Source organism: Vanessa cardui, chromosome 2 (genome assembly GCF_905220365.1).
Source record: "Vanessa cardui chromosome 2, ilVanCard2.1, whole genome shotgun sequence".
NCBI classification, from domain to species: Eukaryota; Metazoa; Arthropoda; class Insecta; order Lepidoptera; family Nymphalidae; genus Vanessa; species Vanessa cardui.
In genome coordinates, this window is record NC_061124.1 from 3,736,987 (window position 1) to 3,758,446 (window position 21,460).

General features: G+C 30.9%; 1 protein-coding gene across 1 annotated transcript; it reads left to right on the forward strand.

The window, feature by feature from the left end:
- Positions 1-6,256: 6,256 nt before the first annotated feature.
- Positions 6,257-21,223, forward strand: LOC124539652. The gene is made up of 24 exons (XM_047116957.1): positions 6,257-6,682; positions 6,868-7,038; positions 7,234-7,493; positions 7,775-7,947; positions 8,369-8,459; positions 9,021-9,254; positions 9,768-10,029; positions 10,576-10,745; positions 10,918-11,041; positions 11,996-12,068; positions 12,922-13,188; positions 13,740-13,800; positions 13,876-13,919; positions 14,390-14,527; positions 14,562-15,067; positions 15,638-16,004; positions 16,688-17,568; positions 17,651-17,673; positions 17,751-19,260; positions 19,339-19,479; positions 19,594-19,710; positions 20,018-20,224; positions 20,418-20,541; positions 20,964-21,223. The coding sequence occupies exons 1-24, from the start codon at positions 6,416-6,418 to the stop codon at positions 21,080-21,082; spliced, it is 6,330 nt and encodes a 2,109-aa protein (XP_046972913.1). The 5' UTR covers positions 6,257-6,415; the 3' UTR covers positions 21,083-21,223.
- The last annotated feature ends 237 nt before the right edge of the window (positions 21,224-21,460 follow it).

Sequence of the window (21,460 nt, forward strand, 5' to 3'; positions counted from 1 at the left end):
TTAGCCTGCAAGACTCTTGCGTCTTGCAGCTAGGACTTAGCGCTATTTCACGGAGCAGTTAGGTGTAACAGTTCGGTGTATAGTTACACTTAGGAATTGTATGAGACGCAAAAAACTGTATCAAAGAATATGAAAAACTGGACCTATGCGCATTACGACTAATACTATAAACATACCTACATAGCGAATAAAAAATATCCATTTAAATCAAACTGAGTGCATGCATAGTTATGTTTTAATCATCGACACTTTGATGATGCGGCATCAAAGGTTTTGTACTTACTTCTCAAAGAAATTTGCCGTTTTTCGGATGATACACGTGCCGGCGGATTCTTTTGAAATCATATACAACAATCGTTGCCGCAGCGCCGAAATCACAACATTTGACACTATTTTATGGCCGCCACAGGGCGTAGGTATACTCATGCAAAATAATTTCGAATTTTAAGAGTACCTACAGGTATTCCAAAGAATAAATAAGTTTCAGAGTGCTTAGAATGAAAATGAATACATTATAATGATCACGCAAGTAGTATTATGATTACCATAAAATGGTAAGTATAGGTAGTGGATGTCATAATAATTTATTCTAGTAAGTATATATTATAATATTGATGATATGGTTTTAAACTAATTACTTAGGTACTATTATTGTACATTCAGTCATTATATTTCTTAAGTTTTTAAACGACATATAGGTCAGATGATTTATCAAAATTTCTTATCAAATCTTCAGTAATTTATTAATCTGCTTGATCTTTACTATGGCTATGTTAATTCAAGCTCACGATGTTCCAATTCTAATACGTTTTTCTAAGATTTGAAATAAACTTTAATAAATAGTAATAGACTAATAGGTAATTGCAAGACTTGCAAGACTCTTGCTGCAAGACCAAGACCAAGACCAAGACTAGGAGTGCAAGACCAAGACCAGGTGTATTGGCGCAAGACCAAGACCAAGACTGGCTAAGTCTCGTCTTGTTCTTGCATTTGGGCAACACTAATTCTAATGGCTGGGTCATCTCGGATCTTCAAAAAATACTAGACATTCAATATTTTTATATTCGCATCAACGATACAGAAAGTATCGGCTTGTGCATGTATTAAAATAAAACATAGATGTTCATACGTTAGGAGTTTAAGCTACATTTTATAACGAATAGATTACTAGATAGTAGACACAAAGTATGTAATGTATTACATAATTTTTGTCATGTCACATTGCGTAACTATCCCACAGCTGGGATAAGACCTTTAGTTACTGTGATGTCATATAGGAGGTTGAGTGAAACATAAATTTCATATCCAGTAATTTAATATTGAAATGAATTACATGATTTGTATAAAAATTATAATGAATAAATATTTTCTGAATGAATCATCTTATTTATATAGCCTGAAACAAGTAACAAAACCAAAATAATATTTAAGTAAGGCCTTATAAGGAGTTTTGAATAGTCTTTTTGCAATCATAATTTTAATGTAGACTACTGGCTGTGAATGTACATATATTGTACCCAGAATAAATTCACCCATAACACGTAGGTTATCTCATGTTTTCCCTCTATGCAGACTAAAAAACTTGATCCTACACATATAGATACTCAATAGTGTTTAACCGGATTTGGATCCACGATCATCAGTTAAGATGCATTTTCTTTTATCCAATAGGCCATCGGGACTGTCTTGAAATGCAGTTATATTACGAAAAATCCAATATATTTTAAAAATAAAACCTGTGTACCAAAAATTCTTATGTTATAAGTATTTATTTTATTGATACGATTAAACTCAATTTTCTTTGTAAACCAATGCGGATACGTTGTTACTTTTTTTAATCTTCTGGAATGCTTCCATTCACTTAATCGTAGTTGTGTTTCTTTTATGTTTTTGTTGTTTTATATTTACGTGTAGGTAGATGAAACTTATTTATGGAATTATTAAAATAGATAAGACCTCTTTTGCTCATATTGTGTTTCGTTTTATTTAAAGGATAATGGACAAAGATTTTTCGCCTAGTCTCTCGTTATATATATATATATATATATATATATATATATATATATATATATATATATATATATATATTTTTTCTTTACAAAATATTTACTTATTGTTATAAAATTAGTACTATACCAGTATTGTATAATACTTGCTGGAACAATCAACATCTTGAGTACATGATTAAACGATTGTTTTAGAGAGAGAGAGAGTAAACAGTAACAGAAAAACAAATAGTATAATTAAATAATTATGCTGATGAATATCTTTACACAGTATAAAACAAATTCATTTACAACTATCTAAACGTTAAGATCTTTTAAACTACGCAACGTATTTTAATGCGGCTTAAAATCAGAGAATTTTAACACTGGCCGGAATAAAATGAAATATTTTTGTATTTGTTTTTCAAGATGAATATTCATGGCTTCTTTAATTTATATGGATAAAATAATATCTAATAATTACTTAAATACTTTCAATATCCGTGTCTTCCGTATTTATAAATATATATGTAGCATTTTATATATACATATATTATATTTATTTTAACACACATTAAAAATAGACAACTGGAAAGATTTTAATTTTAGATTTTCATACATATTATATATAAATTCTTAATGCATAATATTATCAACCAAAATGTTCCTATGAACTGACTATATGATACAAAATAAACCAAAACTAAAAATTAAAAAGGAACTAACAAAAATTAAAATAAACCCTTATCTATAACACAGTTTCTTATTGCTGCAATAATAATAAATAAAGTACAGATTATTATTGAACTTCCATTTTTTTTATGATCTAAGTGACAGTATTTTAATATACAGCTGACTCTCAGGCTCTTATTCCACCACGCTGCTAAAATTTGGGTCGGTGCTTGCCCGAAATTGAACTGTTCAAGCTACTGGGCTTAAAACTATTTTAAGTTATAAACTTCCTTTTATATAAGTGGATGGGACGTGGACAGTAATGTCTAAATTAAGTCATAATACGTATTTGTCGAAGCTTACTTAACTGTTGAATCAGGCAGCGCCATCTAGACAGAAATATAAAAAACTTGATAACAAAATAGATTAGGAGCGTCAACTGGTGTGTACCTACATTTAAAACTACTGAAACTTGAACAAAGGAAATAATTTAAATTGATATATTGTAGTAACTTATAATTTGTTTAATATAACTCGTGAACTTCTCACATATTGAAATATTCTGTAAGTCTTTAAGTTCTTCATAACCTTTGTCAATGGCGGCAATAGTTTAAAAATACAGCAACGCTAAAGACAGTGTGAATGTTATATACAGTTTTATATTTGTATGTAATGTACGATTAAACAACATGTTATTTTATTGAATTTTATTATATTTTAATTGCTTTAATTTGTCTTGCAGTAATTATAATTAAAAAAATAGGTATATCGATATATGTAACGTAGTAAGGATACGCAGTGGCATAGCGTGGGGGAGGGGCAGAGGGGCCATGGCCTAGGCGCCAAAGATGTGGCGCGGCGGATTAGGAACAAAATGAAAATTTCATTGCATGACTAAAAACATCTAAATATTCTAAATCACGTCCACAATATGTTACGTACCGAAAGCGAAACGAAACCGCAAGTGTGTGAAACCTAGCTATTCTGCATTTAAATAAAACTAATTATAACGGATGAATCGCGTATATTAATTATTTTTAAACATCCCAACGTTTCGAGCACTTTGCAGTGTTCGTGGTCACGGGTAGACTAAGATGACATTTGTCTATTTGAAGAACAAAGGAAATATTATTAACAACTACCGCCAACGATTTCTCAATTGATATCTTGAGTAACGTTCCGGTTGCACGCAGAAGGCACTAACTGTATCTTTAGGTCTTGCAGTCTGTTGGATTTGGGATTTTAAATTTTTAATAAGTGGATCCCAGGTGTTAGAAAGTCTCCAACCATCTTCTCTATTGAAGTTCGGATGTTTTTGAATTTCAATAGCCTCGCGTATCATTCTAGGAATGAATCTGTGTTCTCTAGCGAGGATCTGTGGTTTATCAAATCGGATAAAATGGTTAGGTTTATCCAGAGCATGTTCACAGACTGCAGACTTTGAAGAACGCCTATTTTTGACATCTCCTATATGTTCCTTGACCCTGGTACCGATGCTTCTCTTTGTTTGGCCTATGTAAGATAAACCACACTCACATTCGAGTTTATATACTCCTGCAGTTTGTAAAGGGATATTACTCTTGATAGGTCTCAAGAACTGGCTCACTTTCTTATGAGGCTTGTAAACGGTTTTAATCGAAGCTCGCTTCGAGATGCTGCCAATCCTGTCTGTAACTCCCTTCACATATGGTAGAAATGCAGGTTGTCGCTCAACTGTGGGTGGCTTGATACGGCTTCTGCGATGCTGGCGAGGCACGGGCAGCTTGTTCTGGTGGAGTGCAAGCTTGACCTGACGTAGCTCGTCCTCTAGGTGTTCAGCATCGCAGAGATGGTGGGCTCTCTGAAACAAAGATTTGCCAACGGTAGCTAACTGACTAGGGTGGTGGTGCGAGTCACCATTGAGGTATTTGTTGGTGTGTGTGGGTTTCCTATAAACTGTGTGACTTAATTCTGGCTTGTGTAAAAGATTTTGCTTTAAAAAAACACGAAGAGTACATTTTAATCTATTTTTTTTAATTAAAAGTAACGAAAATATTTAATAATATTAGAAACCTTGTAACCAACATAATATTTAAAAGTTTAAACAAGATATAATTAAAAGCAAGATATCTAGTCAGCCCCGGGCAGCAAAAACGTCGCTACGAGTACGCTAAGGGTACGAAAGTAATACCTAATAAGAAAAGTATATAAGATATTTGTTTTGTTTTATCAAGAAATGAATGCATGTATAATAGTGATTTGTTTTAGGATATTATGAATAGCAAAACAATGTGTATTAAAAAATCATCAGAAGGACTTATTGACTTTTCTAAACAAAAATCGTCGGTAATAAATCTGCGCATTTGTTCATCGATTGGTTGCATCCATGAAAAGACGGCTTGGAACGAAATAATGCTTTGCTCAGTTTGCTCTTATTAAATTTAAATTATGCGCGATTACTTTTATAAATAAAGTATGTAATGAATATAACAATAAATTTTCCAGCATTGGTATATTACAGAAACAGTTGCTGGCTTTAGGAAGTTTTTGTTAGAACCATAAAAACTAGATCTTTTATTTTTACCACCTACTTTCATTGCTTTTTTTTATATTATTATATTAAGATATTACACTTAATTTATTTGTTTTACTCTCATTATAGTTTTAGTTATGAGTGGAAAATGTAGTATATGTTCTAATTTTAAGTTATGGCTTTAAGAATGAATATTGTTTGTTATATTAGTAGAAAAATGTAATAAAGAATATTGCATATCGAATAAATAAGATTGATATTCGAAAGCCAGGAAAATACCTTCGTTTACTATTAATCTATTCTGTTATTAAGTATGTGTGTATGATTGATAGATATATTGCAAACATTGAAAAAGAATCAGTCGCGTGAGATATTAAGAGAAATCTCACTCTCTCTCTCTTGTTCATGTCATTGGTAAAAAATCTGACTTACAACTTTAATAAACAAGTAATACAAAGTGTCAAATTAATTTTAACTATTGACATATTTGAGGTATCAATTATTTCAAATAATACTTATTTTATAAATTCATTATAAAATATATTTTGGTAAAGATATAGGTTGGAAATACTTTTCAAATCAATAAATTACTTAAACTAATTCAAGCAAGACGTGTAGTAAAAGCTATAAAATAATAATATCACAAAATAATTGCAAAATTTCTAAAATTTCACATCGAGCCCATTATTCATTACACAATTTGCACCTTAGTAATCCTAGACTGGCTTATCATAAAATATTTCAGGTGGAAGTGGTACACAACTCCCACTTAGTTTCTTCCACCAATTCTTTTCCCGTTTTAAATGAATAGTGCTTACATATTAAAAAAAACTATATTTGAATTGGAGTATATAAAACTGAGAATGCGCTGAAATATGGCGATGTGATATACTTAAAAAAAACATTACATTTTTGACACAGGGGAGCGGCTGATCCGTGGTCTCTAGGCAGCTGGCTAATGAGTTATTCGGAATGAATGATAAAAAAATATCAAGGTGAATTATCATAGTGCTAAAACTTAGAAAATGTTGTTTTATAAAATATAGTAGTAATAATGTTACTGACAGCTTGTATTGACTTATGATATTTGACAATTGTGCGGTGGAATCGAGAATGACAGCCGGCAAGAAATTTTGTGACAGAAAAAAACAAAACAGTAGTAAACATGTGAACATCATGTAATCGCTAACATCTATCAGAAGGGAAATGTTACTTATTTAAATATCCTTATTACCTATCCTCTAAAATGATAATTGCATTGCAAACATTGATTTTTTTTCGTGAATCACTGATCGCCGTATTAGATAGATTTTTAAGGCCTTACTACAAAAGACTGAGTTTCCAGTTCAAAGTTAATGACAGTTACGATGATGATGACGATTCAGATGAACACGTATTTGCGGAATATGATGATGAAAAGGGTGTAGTGTTTTATCCCCCTGTATATGTACAGCGTTATGCCGCAGTCGTAGATTGTCTAATGGATGAACGATGGTGTGGAAGCTTGGAAAAGGTACTATAAAAAACCAAATCAAATTTGATATACTTTTGAAATTCTTCCTAAATTTTCATCTATATTGTAATGCTTCAATTGTTTTTACTATGTTCTCTACGTTTTAATATCTAATAAAAATGATTTAAACTATAAAAGAAGTCTTAGAAACTAAATGAATAATAATAATAATTTTAAATTCACAGGTTGTCGATTTTGGCTATCACAATATGAGTTTCATAAAATATTTAAAGGATGTACCAGGTTTGAAATATATCCTTGGCGTTGATATTGAAACAATTCCAGTTCGATGTTCTTCTGACCTTCTTGAATGTGAGAATTATGTTTGTAAGAGAGAAAGTCCATTACAAGTTACTGTAAGTGTAAATACTAATTATTTCAATAATATAACAAACAATATTATTTTATATATTAATGTTATGTCAAACATATGTAATTCCATGTAATATCCTGCGTTTCCTATGTGACTATGAATCTTATGAGTTTCTTACTAGCATTTAGAAATAGTGATGTCAATTCTCAGTGTTGTTTTTTTTCCTTTACTGTTTCAGCTCTTCCAAGGCAATGCAGCAGATCCAGACTATAGACTGATAGGATGTGATGCTGTTATAGCGATTGAGATGATAGAACACATGCTTCCTCATGATTTGGAAAGATTTGTCCATACAGTGTTTGGGTTCATTAAACCTAAGGTTGCCATTATTACTACACCCAATGGAGATTTCAATGTTCTCTTCAAAGCTCTAGAAAAAAATGGTCTCAGAAGGCTTGACCATTTCTTTGAGTGGAGCAGAGAACAGTTTCATGACTGGTAATGTAAAAAATATGTCACAACTAGTTGCTTTTTATTTAAACTAACATCCACTTCATTACTCATATGCCATCCACATCCACACATAATCATTAAAATGTTAAGGAGAAGTTAATGTACATTTTCTCGCATATTTTATCCAAACGAGTGAAAATAAAATAAAGTTAAGTACAAATCAATTACAAATTTCACCTCAAATTAAAGAAAAAGATATATTTTAATTCATCTTTCCATTTATATGTATCTAATAATAAATATTTGTATGTTAACATTATTTACAGGTGTAGTAACATTGTTACTCGGTATCCACAATACACAGTTATGTCAAAAGGAATTGGTCCTGGACCGCCTGATACCGTACATCTTGGATGTTGCAGCCAACTTGCACTTTTTTATGCAAAGGATTATCAAAAACAGCCAGATTTAAATTTGAACAGTCTGGCGCTTGTTGCAAGTTAGTAGAATAATATTTAATTCAGTACATATGTAATTTGAAAAGTATCTTCTGAATTAGTATTCGGATCTTTTTCATAAACTATTTCTCACATGGATTTATAACTTACAGTGGAAGATTGGGCAACATTTATAAAAATATATTTATGCATGTGTATCAAAACACTTATATTGCATTTTGTCTGCCTGATTTTTGTCAATTTTCTGTGCAATCATAGAGATAATAGATGAAGAATAATGCGCAATTGACCATTGCATTTTAAGGGCAAGCAAAGCTCTATTAAGCATCACTGATACTTCTTTGTTATGGGTATATACTTACCAAGCTGGTACAAAATAGTTAAAAAAGGAATTGTACATATAGCAAAAAAAAAAACATACACTATTTATTAATCTCAATGAAATACTTAAATTGGTTCCAGAGGCACCAAATCCTAATGATTTAAGTGACATGACTGACAGTTGGGAGACTCCAGAGTCACTTTCAGACAATATGCTCTATTTAGAAAACAAGTAAGATATATATTTAATCTCTCCAAACTAATATTTATTCTTTATTTATGTTATCTCAGAACTTACGATTGGGTGAACCATATATATATATATATATATATATATATATATATATATATATATATATATATATATATATATATTATGACAATTCATTTGGTTAACTTTAAACATGGTGTTACTCACACTTAAATGTTGTTCTGCTCTATCTCATCCCTGTGTCATGTCACATTACCGACAGCTTCTTCAATAAATAGGCTACATAATATTAACAATTTTTCCATTCTATCTGATATTATATAGTGAGCATATTCAAACAACGAAAAAAATGATAGTTTTATAGTATTAATATAGATAAAAAAGTAAGTTAATAGTTAGTTAATTAGTTAAATAATTTATTTAGACAAAATTAATTACTCTTTTTAATTTAATAAATTGATTTAATAAAGAGTTCTATCAGTTTTCTAAAAATAGATTTCTTTACAATTTTTTTTAATTAAATGTAAAATTATTATTTATTAAACATTTTCCTCATATTATTAAAACTTTTTTCCTTATCAGTGATGAATCTTATACCAAGCTATTAATAAATCAACAGTCTTTTATGACGATTGTTATTACCACACCTTCATTTTCTTTGGATAATCTTGGTTCTCAAGACAAGATATTGCAATGTAATTTGGACTATGAGTTGGAAAAGAATTTCTTGTTTGATGATGAGGTGTACCTAAATGTCCTTGTACCGAGAAGGAAAAGGATGTATAGAGTGTATGAGATAGAAGATGTTGCGAGCAGGTCTCTTGTTTTGTAATTTAAAATATCATATTGTAATGCAAAATTATTTTATTAGATAAGAACTAGTTTTACATTAATATAAAAAAAAAAACTTTATAAGTGTTGCCATGTGTTTGTTTCTTATTTTACCACTTTTTGGTAGGTAATTAATTTACAAATATATATAGTATCTAATTAAATCTGTTTTAATATATATATTTATTTATTACTGCTTATAAAATTATTTGTCATTATGAGGACAGCCTACTTGGTTTTGTTTGCATTAAAAACTCTTTTGTTATACTTTTTGAGATTAAATTGATTTAGTTAACCTTCCAAGACTTCCTTTCTCCGCTCAATATAATATTCAAGTATCTGAATAGATTATACAGACGTAGTGGGTGAAGAGTAGGCTTTACTACTGCAAACCATATTTTATCATTCAAATCACTATTAGTATTTATTATGTCATACTACTTGAATGTGTAAAACTGTAAAATAACTTTGTGCTAAATTGGTACTTAATATTTTTAGATTGAACTGCTCAATGCTTCAAGTTAAGAAGTTCTCAAAAGTAACACTGGGCTTATTGGCGAAGAATAAGACTGATAACTTTGATCATACCAGAGAAGTTGTCGATGAGATTCGACACTTGACGAAGATGCTCAACTTTAATAGAGACGATTCAAACAAAAACATGTCCGGAAGCATTTGGTGCAATATCAATTGGGGAGAAAATGCCCCATACTGGAACCAGTACTACAAAACTGTCAGGGAATATACTTATCCTTTTGAGGTTAGTTTTATTATTATTTTTAACTTTGCCGTTTAGTAAATTCAAATCGTATGTAAAAAATACATTGGTAGAAAAAACATATTATTCGATACAAGATTTTATAGACGATATAAAAGCGTGGAGTTAATACCTGTTGACTTCCAAGCAGGATACATTAATTGAAATAATTGTATTTAATTAACATGACGTTGTATTTTTTAAATGTTAAAAAAGAGTAACTACTGAATTTCTTGCCGGTTCTTCTCGGTAGAATCTACTTTCCGAACCGGTGGTAGCTGCACTTAATTGTAAAATGACGATTCAAAAGTGCTTATAAAAGCCTACTTGAATAAAGTTTATTTTGATTGTGATTTTTTATTTAAAATATCTTGTAAAATGTTTTGAAGTTTCTAGAACTAAAATATATATTCCAGCATATATTTTTAGTAGTTTAGAGTATTCGATAATATAATCAAATGTATCAAAAATTTGAAACTATTTTGTATTAAGCATCCTCCATATGCTCCTTCTTTTCATTGCTGTGTTTTCTGAACCTGTTATATTTAGATTAAATCGGATGAATGCCGCATCTTAGATTGTATATCAGAGGAAATCAATAGGCTTATAGATGTGGACCAACCTGAAAATTTCGCAACAGACACTCAGAAGCTGGAAATACCTATTCGCCAATTAATGGGAGCTGTGGAACATATTACAACCGATGTCGACAAAGTGAAGTATGTTCCTTAAAAAATGAAGTATATAAATATATTTATCATAAAAATTTAATTTATTCATATATTATAACACACAGATAAAATATATATTGACCTCGACTATAAAATCACCTTTGCCATACATCTATAATTAAAAAAACAATCGATAAACATTTAATTATATATATTGCAGAGAACTTTTAGAGTGGAATGGATATGACGTAGTAGATGATGTACTGATCCACACACGACTAGCAATGGACAATATGTCCTTGCATACCCAAGAGGAAGATTTACAAGAGGACACTCTATCTGATGTAAACTATCAGTTTGAATTTGTAAACTAGCTTATTAATTTGAGTTTTTAAATTAAGAACTTTTTTCAACGACCAAAATTTGTAAGAAGAGGAGTAATGATTTTTTTTTTCCGTGCCATGAACGCTACACAGTCAAACGTCTTTCATTAAACGTACTAACGTTTATTATCTGAAATATTTTTTCTTTCTGTTAATTTTGTTTTTGTCTCAGTTGAATAACTTGTGAAATTAACGTTAAAAGCGACACTATTTTTTATTTCAGTTAAAATCATTTAAATACGGCCTGTATCTTAAGCTTTAACTTTAGTAATAAGTACTTTTATAAGTCATTAAATGTTATAATTTGTAAGAACATGTCTTATATTTATACCCAAAATTGCGCCATCTTGTTTGACATGACATGAGTAATTATGTGACAGACATCGTCTGTTCTGTAAAAACTCTTTAGGGAGTGATTAGTTTAATAATGCTGTCTCCTCCTTTCTATTGACAAGCTTATGATGAAATAAGCGAGAAAACTGGGGCTTTTTAAACACTTCCTAAAATGTATTAAACAAGTGTAATTACAGGCACAAAGGACATAACATCTTAGTTCCCAATGTTAGTTGCACATTGTTTATTTTGTCTATGGGCGGTAATAACCACTTAGCGTCAGGTGACCCATTTGCTCGTCCGATAGCATATAATTTAAAATATACAGGAGTACGCAATAATATTGTTACACGTTTGTAACACTAAATTTTCCATTTTTATGATGATTTTAATTCTTTGGTTGGTTATCAGTTATTGAAACAAGCATTTAAATATGTAGTTTTCGGTCAACAATACGGTAAAAAATCGTTATCATATTATCTCAAAAATATTATTTAAATAAATTAAGTACATGATATTTAATATATTATAAACGATTAGGTAGGTTATTATGGATTGTAATTATTTATAATTATTTTGCAGTGGGACACATCAGATGTACGTTCCAATACAATATCAGAAGGTAGCGCGACTCTACCGGATTATAATGGTTTGCGTTAAGTCTTTAACATAATTATTAATAGATAGACTTGATTTTGTTTAAGAAATTTCGCATAAACGTGGTTTGGTGGGCGTTTAGTTAAACAATGATTTCTCATTCTTTCTTCATTGAATTGCCATACGAGAAATAAATACGACAACATCACATGCATTGCTCTGATCATAATGTAAGTAGCGTAGCTTAGCACTTGTGTTTTGGAAAATCAGAAGAAGCGACGATACCACAAACAGCCAGACCCAAGTAATGACAAACTAATGACAATCTACTTCGATTCGGCCGCGAGTCGACCCCGGGACCTCGAAGTGGCGTACCCATGAAAACCGGTGTACACACCACTCGACTAAGGAGGTCGTCAAAAAATAAATGACAGCGTTGTTTAACTAATTACCCACTAAGCAATCGGTTGGTCGGGTGATTGTTGGTTGGTTGTGCTTATTTGGTCTATTGGCTACATGTAAGGCTAATAAAAAATTATTGGGGTTTTCTGTAAAATATGAGACTCGAGTGCATTCCCATGCTTCGGAAAGCACAATAAGCATTTGATATTTTTCCGATTAGAGTCAGAGTTGCCATTCCATCGGATTATGAGAGTGAATAAATGAGATGAATGATGAATGAAATTTCACTTGTATTTTCGCATATGTCCTGTGTAGTTGTGTTATTTGGGCGCCGTATTAATTGCGTTTATGTTAAGTTAGTATTGAGGTGAATTTATGATTTGAACAAAAACATTCAATTTCGTATCGGCAATAACGAATATCGAATGTAACACAAATCAGGTACTACTAAAAATAAAGTATGAACATCATAATCAATTATTTGAAATTATAATCGTAAACGCTCTTAGGTCGATGTCTTCGACGAGCTCTTGATCAGAAAGTGCGTAATCTTCGTAAATTACTCACCGCGGACGAAGATATTACAACGGAACTGGATCGCATTGTGTGTCGCCTGATGAAATTGGCTCTATACACAACGAAAGATCGCCAAGACCCACCACCGGCTAGTTGGATGCAGTACAAGCTATTTGATCTACTCACTCTAACGGAAAAGGCTATTGAAAGAAGGAGACGACACTTCCTTGAGAGATATCCGTTAAATGCCATCGAATATTGTGAGAATATTAATGTATAAGCGTTACTATTTTCTAGGGACTAGTGAATATAAGGAGTTCGATTAGAATTCATGAATAATTTTTAAATTAGTATCTTTAGTATAACTTATTCAAACATGTAATAAATAATATGATCGTGCGTAAATATATACATATTTAGCCCTCAACGAGATATTTATTCATTGAAAACAGCTCCGTAAGCAGAACAAGCGCTCGGGTGCAAGCAATGTTGTAGCGATTTCCTCTCCCCACTAAAGACTTTATCACGAATAATGTTCTCAAGATCAGCGAAGCGTTAATTAACGCGCGGCTCCCATGTTTGTTTGTACACCTTGCACCCTGAGTTAAGACAGCCATGTTTGATTTTGCCTTTTAAAAAGCTTAGGAAAATATTTCACCTTTACTGACGATTTTTATTTCACCTCTACTCAAGATTTTTTAGTAAATTTAGTTTTGAGTTTCATTCACAAGGGAACCAGTTATATTACATGTCATATTACAGCAAAATCAAGGTAATTTTTGTCTGATTTAGTACTCAACTTTAATTTCAGGTAATGAAAAACATAATGACGAAATTATTATCAACACGCTCTCAACCGATGACAGCGCAGCGTAAGTTTAGTTTATGCTTAGGATTGTTGGATATGTTTCCTCGTGCAAACAATTAAATTACTTTTTTATTTACAGAAAAGATATTGTTTCTAAATATAACAATGATGTGGCGCCATCAGGTATAATAATAATTCATTTTCTATTTTAAAATTTTTACCAGACGGCATGTGGTCAATAATCGACTATCCACTATATTGACTTTGCGTAATGATAACTATGCTATCAAGATGGTATGTGTGACCCGTTTGTAGACTGGATCTATCACGATTCAAATAATTATTCTAATTTTAAAATCAATATAAATTATAATATAATTATAATAAATGTGAAATCTGTGTCTGACGCTCATTCATGACCAAACCGCTGAACCGAATTTTATGAAATTTGTTATGAAGTAAACATAAGCTCCAAGAAAAGACATTACTTTTTTGCCTAACACATGATGGACAACACTCTAAAACGCAAGCGCTGCCGCGGTCAACTACTAGTAATAAATATATACTTTAAGTAACGACACGGATTCACTTAAAAAAACTACCACTAATAATAATTACAAATCATCGCTATAATCATTTAAGTTTTATTTTAGATTTTAAAATAGATGAAGTTCGCCAAGGAGATCATTTGGCTGATTTTGAATTTGACGATGTTGTTAGTCTAACAACTAATGATCTAGAAGACTATGGTAATGTAAATAATAGTTGTAATCCGTATTCAGTTTCTCATTGATAACAACAGTATTCGAGTTGTGTTGATTTCAGATGATTATCATAATAATTTAAGTCCAATAAACGTGGTAACAGAAGAATTAAAAAATAATCTTATAATGGATTCGTTCGAGTTCGGAGAAGTTAATAATATAAAAACAATAAAACCACAAACAAACACACAAACACTCCAAGATAGTGATCAAACTGAACCGGTCTCTAGTCCTAGCTGTGGGTCTAATAATTATACATCTAATGAAACCCTTCCAAATAATTCCAACGATATTGACGATGATAGCAAAGTAAAAAGTCCCTCGACAGATACAACTAATATATCTAGAATAAACAGTAATAAATCTCCTGTGAAGTTGAGTGTGTGTAAAGTTAATGATACACTGCTTGAGCCAATGTATGCGACGAAACAAAAAGCGTTCAAAAATAAATCTACTAAAACAAAGACTGTTAAAAGGGTACCTAGTAAAATAATAAATGGACAGTACAAAATTAAAAACAGAAGAATAAAAGAACACCAGAAACTGCGATCAACATTATCTAAACCGGTAAAATATCTAAAAATATTTTGTCTTGTGTCTTCAGATGAACCAAGTCAGATATTCTAATAGAACATTGGTTTAAGCCTTAAGCTTAACGCCTTAAACTTTAAGGCGTTGCTTCGCAAATAGTGGGATGCAGTGATTTTTTTAAATAAAATCGCTCGTTTATGCAAGCGTAGGTTAAAGGAAAATTTAATAAAAACAGTAAACTACAGTAAAAGTTCTTAACTATTGTAAATATTTGGATTTGGGTATAGTGACCTAATTTAATAATTTTTATGTTATTTAAAAAAACTATTAAAACTCAACGAAACGACCAAATTATGGCTACTTTTGTCGTATTGACAATTTTGACTCCTATTACTCGATGTATCATTTAAACCATTTATACTAAATCAAATCAATTCAAAGTCCAATTAAATGACGTTACGTTAATTAAAATTTTTGTGACTATCCTCGTCTAAGTACATTTTTTCCAATCCTCAACTTATAAAGTTTAATTTGTATCCAGCTTACAGTCTAATGTAAATATTTTATATTAATTGTAATTGTGTTCAGTATTTTCTCATATTTTAGATTCCTGATAGTATGATAACTCTTTGCAATACTGAACAAAACATGGAAAAAACAATGGAATATAATTATGTAGATTCTACATCTACATTGGAGTATCAAAAGAATACTGAAAAGGTTGATAATATTTTTGAAGAACTACGCGATATAGCTGTGGCTGAAGACAGTTTGTTTGTTGGAATAGTTTCAGAATATGGCGAAGAATCAATAGCGTTACGTCGTAATATTGGAATTGACCCAATTATTGATTTTGAGATTGTAGACAATGAAATATTGGAATCAGTAATAAATATATCAAAAGATGATGATTTTCTTTTAAACAGAAACGTGGATACAGAAAATTTTACGTCTGACACGATTTTCATTTATGGTAAGTAAATTAATGAAATTAAATTTATACTTCTAGTGTTCTACCTGTACTCAATAACTTATAGTTTGTTCGTGTTAAGAATGCAGTGAGTTGTCATTGTTTACCGGCTGACCAATCAAATCTTTTTTAACAGCAGGGTGAATTTGTAGGCATATTTGTGTTAAAATTCCAACAAATTATATTTGTTTTAAAGACTAAGTATAATGAATTTAAAATATACATAAAAATAAAAAATCGGATCGGGGTGAATAATCAACAAAATTCTTAACACTATATACAATCGTTTGCGAATCTTACCATCGCGATGTAGAAATTTACATATTTTGACATAACGTCATCTAGTAGCTATAGGTTACATTTATTATTACGTGTACAGCTTGAATAAATTAAATATAAATATATAAATAAACAAAAATTTAATTATAAAAATAAAAATATCAGTTAATAATTAATTAAATGTGAACTTGACTTTGTAATTTGAAAATATTTGATTGGTCAAAGGGGGCGGAGTCAGGCCGGTAAAAAATGACAACTCACTGCATTCTTAACGCGAACAGACTATAGTTATATTGAGTTTTTGTTATTGACGACGAATGTCTATTTGAAGAAAATATTTTTAGTCATATTTGAATTCAGATTTGAATTGACGTATTAATGAATGATGATGATGCATATTTCAATAGATATCAACGAACCGAGTACTTCAAAAGGAGTTCAACACCTATCTACAGACGCTCAATGCGGGCCAGATAATTCCCTAACATGTGCAACTATATCGGCAACGACTTCATCAACTATAATACCAAATTTATTTGCAAATGGTATGAAAATCAAAAATTCACTTGCTGATATACGAAAACATAAAAGAACGAATGACTTTAGTACATGCACCGAATTAATGGACACTGTACCGAGAATAGTTGGTCTGCCCGTATCTATAGGTATCAAAATAAAGGACTCAGATGCTGATATTATCGATACGAGGAAAATGAAATGTCCAACAATACCTGTGATCGATGATAAGGAAAGTCAAAATATGTCTAATCCTCCTGAAAAAGCAAAACAAACTAAACTAGAAAAATTGACATGTAGTATTATTAAAATTGAAGATTCAAGTTCAGAAAATTGCGGGAGTCTGAGTAATTCGATAAAATCGCCACCTAATTTTCAATCAACACCAAAAATGGCGAGTGAAAATCAAATGAAACTCACTAGCAAAAATAATTACTTGACCGAGAGATCTCAGATTACCTTTACTAAGGATAACTTAATTTATGGAGGGATTCATGTACACAGTTATAGAGAACGCATATATTCTGAAGATGTGGTATACCAAGGTAACTGGCAACGTTCACGACCGTTGCATAAGGTGAATTCGAATAATTCTCAGTTATTAATTAGACGACGAAGTAAATCACTTCAAAAGAAAAAGGACTCAAATCAAAATTTAAAGAATTTTAATCAACCGACAAAATATTCTGTAACATCAACAGTTAAACAAATCAACCTAAATGAATCAAAGAAGAAGCCTCTGTACAAAAGTAAATATAAAACGTTAACCAAGGTGAATTTTATGTATATTAAATGTATTTATGCTTATTATGCTTTATTCAATAATTATACTAATATTTCTAAATCATTTCTAGGCCACATCCATAATGAATATGAGGTATGGCAAATGAATTGTTCTATGGATGCCGTAATTGTGTTGAACTTATAAGCTGATATAAGCAATTAACTTTTCAGTTCGCAGAGATCTCAAAACAGAAAACAGTTTTATTCCAAAAATTATGCGCTTGGTTTAAACCCTACACATCAAAACAAAGATGATCTCAAAAGTTTAAAAAAGAAAGATTATATTCCCATAAGAAGGACAAGGCAACATTCTGATGAAAATTTCGATAGTAAAATTAATTTCGAACCTAGAGTAAAAATCTTTGATAAAAATAAAGCAGCATTCTTTTTTGCTTTAAAAAAAGAAATAACAAAAGAGTTACTCAAATTTACAGAAAACATGAAAATTAATAACAATTTTATAGTACTGCGAAATGAAAACGAAACAAAAGGCAATACGAATAAGCCAATAACAACGACTCCTACAGAAGTTGTTGACAATAATACTTTAAATCTTAATTGTAGCCCTCCATCACAGAATAGCTCTCCATGTTCATCGCCTAATAGTGTAGCTACTGTTCGTGCTGTGCTCACTCGTAATAAAGCACATCGAAGAGATTCCCCGTCATCAGATAGAAGCAATTCTGGCTTTGAATCAGAAAATAAAGCGCTTAAAAACAAAAATTACTCTAAACGTTATAAAAGCAATAAAAAGTCATCTAAACCTCCAGTAATGTGCTATAACAAAGAAAATATACCGGAATCATCAAAAAATGCCTTTCCCTGCAAAACTGATATTTCAAAAACAAGTAACTCTGCCTTTGTTGGAAAAACAAAAAGTGTTTTTATGGCGCAAGCAGCTACCGGCCATTCAAAATTACAATTAGCCCCACCTGCAGTTGTGAAAAATAATTTAAAAAAACCTAACACGATGTATGATATCACGAATAATAAACACGATAATTATTTATCTGATGCGTTAAATTCTAACAAACTATTAAAAAACAGTCTTGGATTAGATAATCCAGTCAACCAGTCTGATTACAAAGAATGTTCACCGAGTATAAGTTCGAATAATAATGTATCAACCTTACAATCGATTGAAGATGAACAATCATCTTATTCAGACAACGATAAGAATGTGAATTCAGACACAGTAGACAGTCCGAGTAACAGTACTAACAGGTCAATGCATAGTACAAGAAGCAGTATTATGTCTGCTATAAGACAGTTAATAGAGCAAAAAATACGTATTAATGAAAGTAATTCAAATGACAGTATCATTTCTGCATCTGAGACTATAATACTAAACGGGGAAGATATTAACAACAGTAGTTTTAATAGCAGTTTATCACCGTTGAGTATTAAAACCGTAGTTCCTAATCAAAACAGTACCCTAGAAAGCGACATTCAAAATGCATTAGATAGACTTTCGGTAACGGGCCAAAATGACTCAATTTTGAGTTCACCAGAAGTTAACAAAACAGAAGTCGATTCGATTTCATTCAAATCAAGCGATTTATCATCATTATCTACTTCTAAATTTTCGGAATATTATCTTGCTGATAATGAACTTGAAAATGCTTTGAATGTTAGTTCCGTGCAAGATATATTTGAACGTAACGATCGGAACATTATCACTGTGAGTTGTTTTTGTTTATGCTTTGAAATGTTTGTATTAATAGCTACTTTTAATATTCTTTTGGTAAAACTTTCACAGAATGTAGACGGAGTTTTAGCTGCACAAGCGTTTAGTGGATTTTCAATGAACGCTGGATCATTTGTAGGTGATCGAATAGATAATGTCAATTTGATTGATTCTGAAACTGGCAGTCTAGCATTATGTTCTGCGAGACAAGCCGTAAGTTTATCTTTAGCAATGCGTTTTTATGCCTTAGATTTAAAAATTATAGTTTATAAACTTCATTGATTGAAATAGAAGGTTAATATTGTTCGTTATTTTTTTATTGTATAGGTTTCAGAGGAATTATTTGTGTCTAGTCGATCTTCTGATACTTACGAATCGTGTCTCTATGAAGATGATACGTATGTTCCGAATTGGCTCTTCAATATTATCAGCCAACAGCCATCTGTAAGTTAACTATTTAAATATTATTTTAGTATGAAAAACACCAATAATATATGTATTTTATAGTAGTTTATTATCATTGCCATCACAACGACCTACCTCTTTACAAATACTTCGTTGGGATGCCCTAATGTGACGTATATATCCTATTTTGACTGAAAAAGTGTGTTGGTTAGTAGTAGCTACAAATTTAAAATTTTAATTATGTTATAGTTAAACTGTAAGCACAAAAATATAGTAGTTGTAGTTTTTATAATAATTGTATCGGGACTAGCTAACTGAAACAATAAAAAACAAGAGCACTGTTTAGGTTGCAGAATCAGAAGTTGAGGAAGATTTTCTTCCTATTCCATTAGGAGAACCAGTATTCGATGTGAATGGCAATGCGTTGGAACCAGGAATTGGTTTCGGCGCTGGCGCTGGTGATGGCAGAGGCATGCACAGTGATCAGTCGCAAGACAGTTCTGGCAGAGGAACCTCCCTCAGTTCGAGTGCAACATCGTCTGGGCAAAACGAAGTTAAGATCCAATCTTAATATCATAACCAATATAGGCACTTTAAAAAAACGTAAACGGTGTATTCCCAAAATCACCAATGATGGAATATATTAATAAAATTTATCTATGGTCTTCAAAAATATATATTTTTTTTTCAATTAAAAATAATTTTACTTAACAGTAACAAAATAAAATAATCCTTTCTTGCTGCAGCCTATACTAATAGATTTATCAACGATTACTCCTCACTACACGCCGTTTGTTCATGAACCAATGAATGTGAATGAAGTCAGTAATAATAATGATGAAACTAATGAATCTCATGGAAGAATTGAAGGTGAGACAATTGAATTTTGTTTTCTTTCTTTTACGTAGCTTTTGTGTTTTATACGCTCATACTTATTTTAAGTAAGTAGCTACTATTTATTTATAATTTTGATATGAAATATTGAAATGAAGTAAGCAGGATATTCTGAATTAAATTTTTTTTCTGTCGATACTCTATAACTGTTTTAATAGACATCCATCAATATATATTCTATTTAAATTTTGAATCGTTGTCTTAACAGTGGATGGAAATAAATATTTATCTCCAACATAAAATCTTCTTTATACAAAATCCTGACAACATCAATGATTTTCTTCGTTTCTTCTCTATTTTCTGTGAACACTTCAAGCAATTATACTAAAATTATTATTAAAAAATCTATAATTTTCATATTGGAAACGAAATGTACTTTACCCTTAAAACGTTTTCAGGGGATACTTTGAATGACGTTCTCGAGAGAGTTAGGAATACGAATGCAGTACAAATTACGAGCGATGTTGACGCTGATGTCAGTTCATTGGATACGGATGCAATCGATTCAGACGATTGAGAATCCTAATAATTCTTAATTTGAAAATTCTTGTAATATTATTCAAATATATATAAAATTATTACGTTATTAAATTATTGTACGTTTCAATTCAATGTTTTTCGATCAATTACAAATTGTTGAAAATATAAGCTAAAAATATTTGCTCTTTTATTTCCTCGTTAACCGTAATAATCACTCAGACTGTACAGTAAAGGTTTTAAACAGACTGTCTATATAAAAAAAAATCTGAAATCTGCTTTTCAAACTTGTATATCATTAAATATTCTGCCTCACTCAGAGATATTAAACGAGCCAGTTGATACTTTGGCACCTCAGTTGCGTATCAAATACGCGCTTAAAAGTTTGGCTGGATCTTTAGTGTTGGTGGCTTATGGC

Excerpts from the sequence above, each read along its gene's own strand:
- LOC124539652 (XM_047116957.1), top strand. The coding sequence starts at position 6,416 with ATGATAATTGCATTGCAAACATTGATTTTTTTTCGTGAATCACTGATC. Across the intron at positions 16,005-16,687 it reads TGACACGATTTTCATTTATG|ATATCAACGAACCGAGTACT; the intron begins GTAAGTAAATTA and ends ATATTTCAATAG. Across the intron at positions 19,480-19,593 it reads TATGTTCTGCGAGACAAGCC|GTTTCAGAGGAATTATTTGT; the intron begins GTAAGTTTATCT and ends TTTATTGTATAG.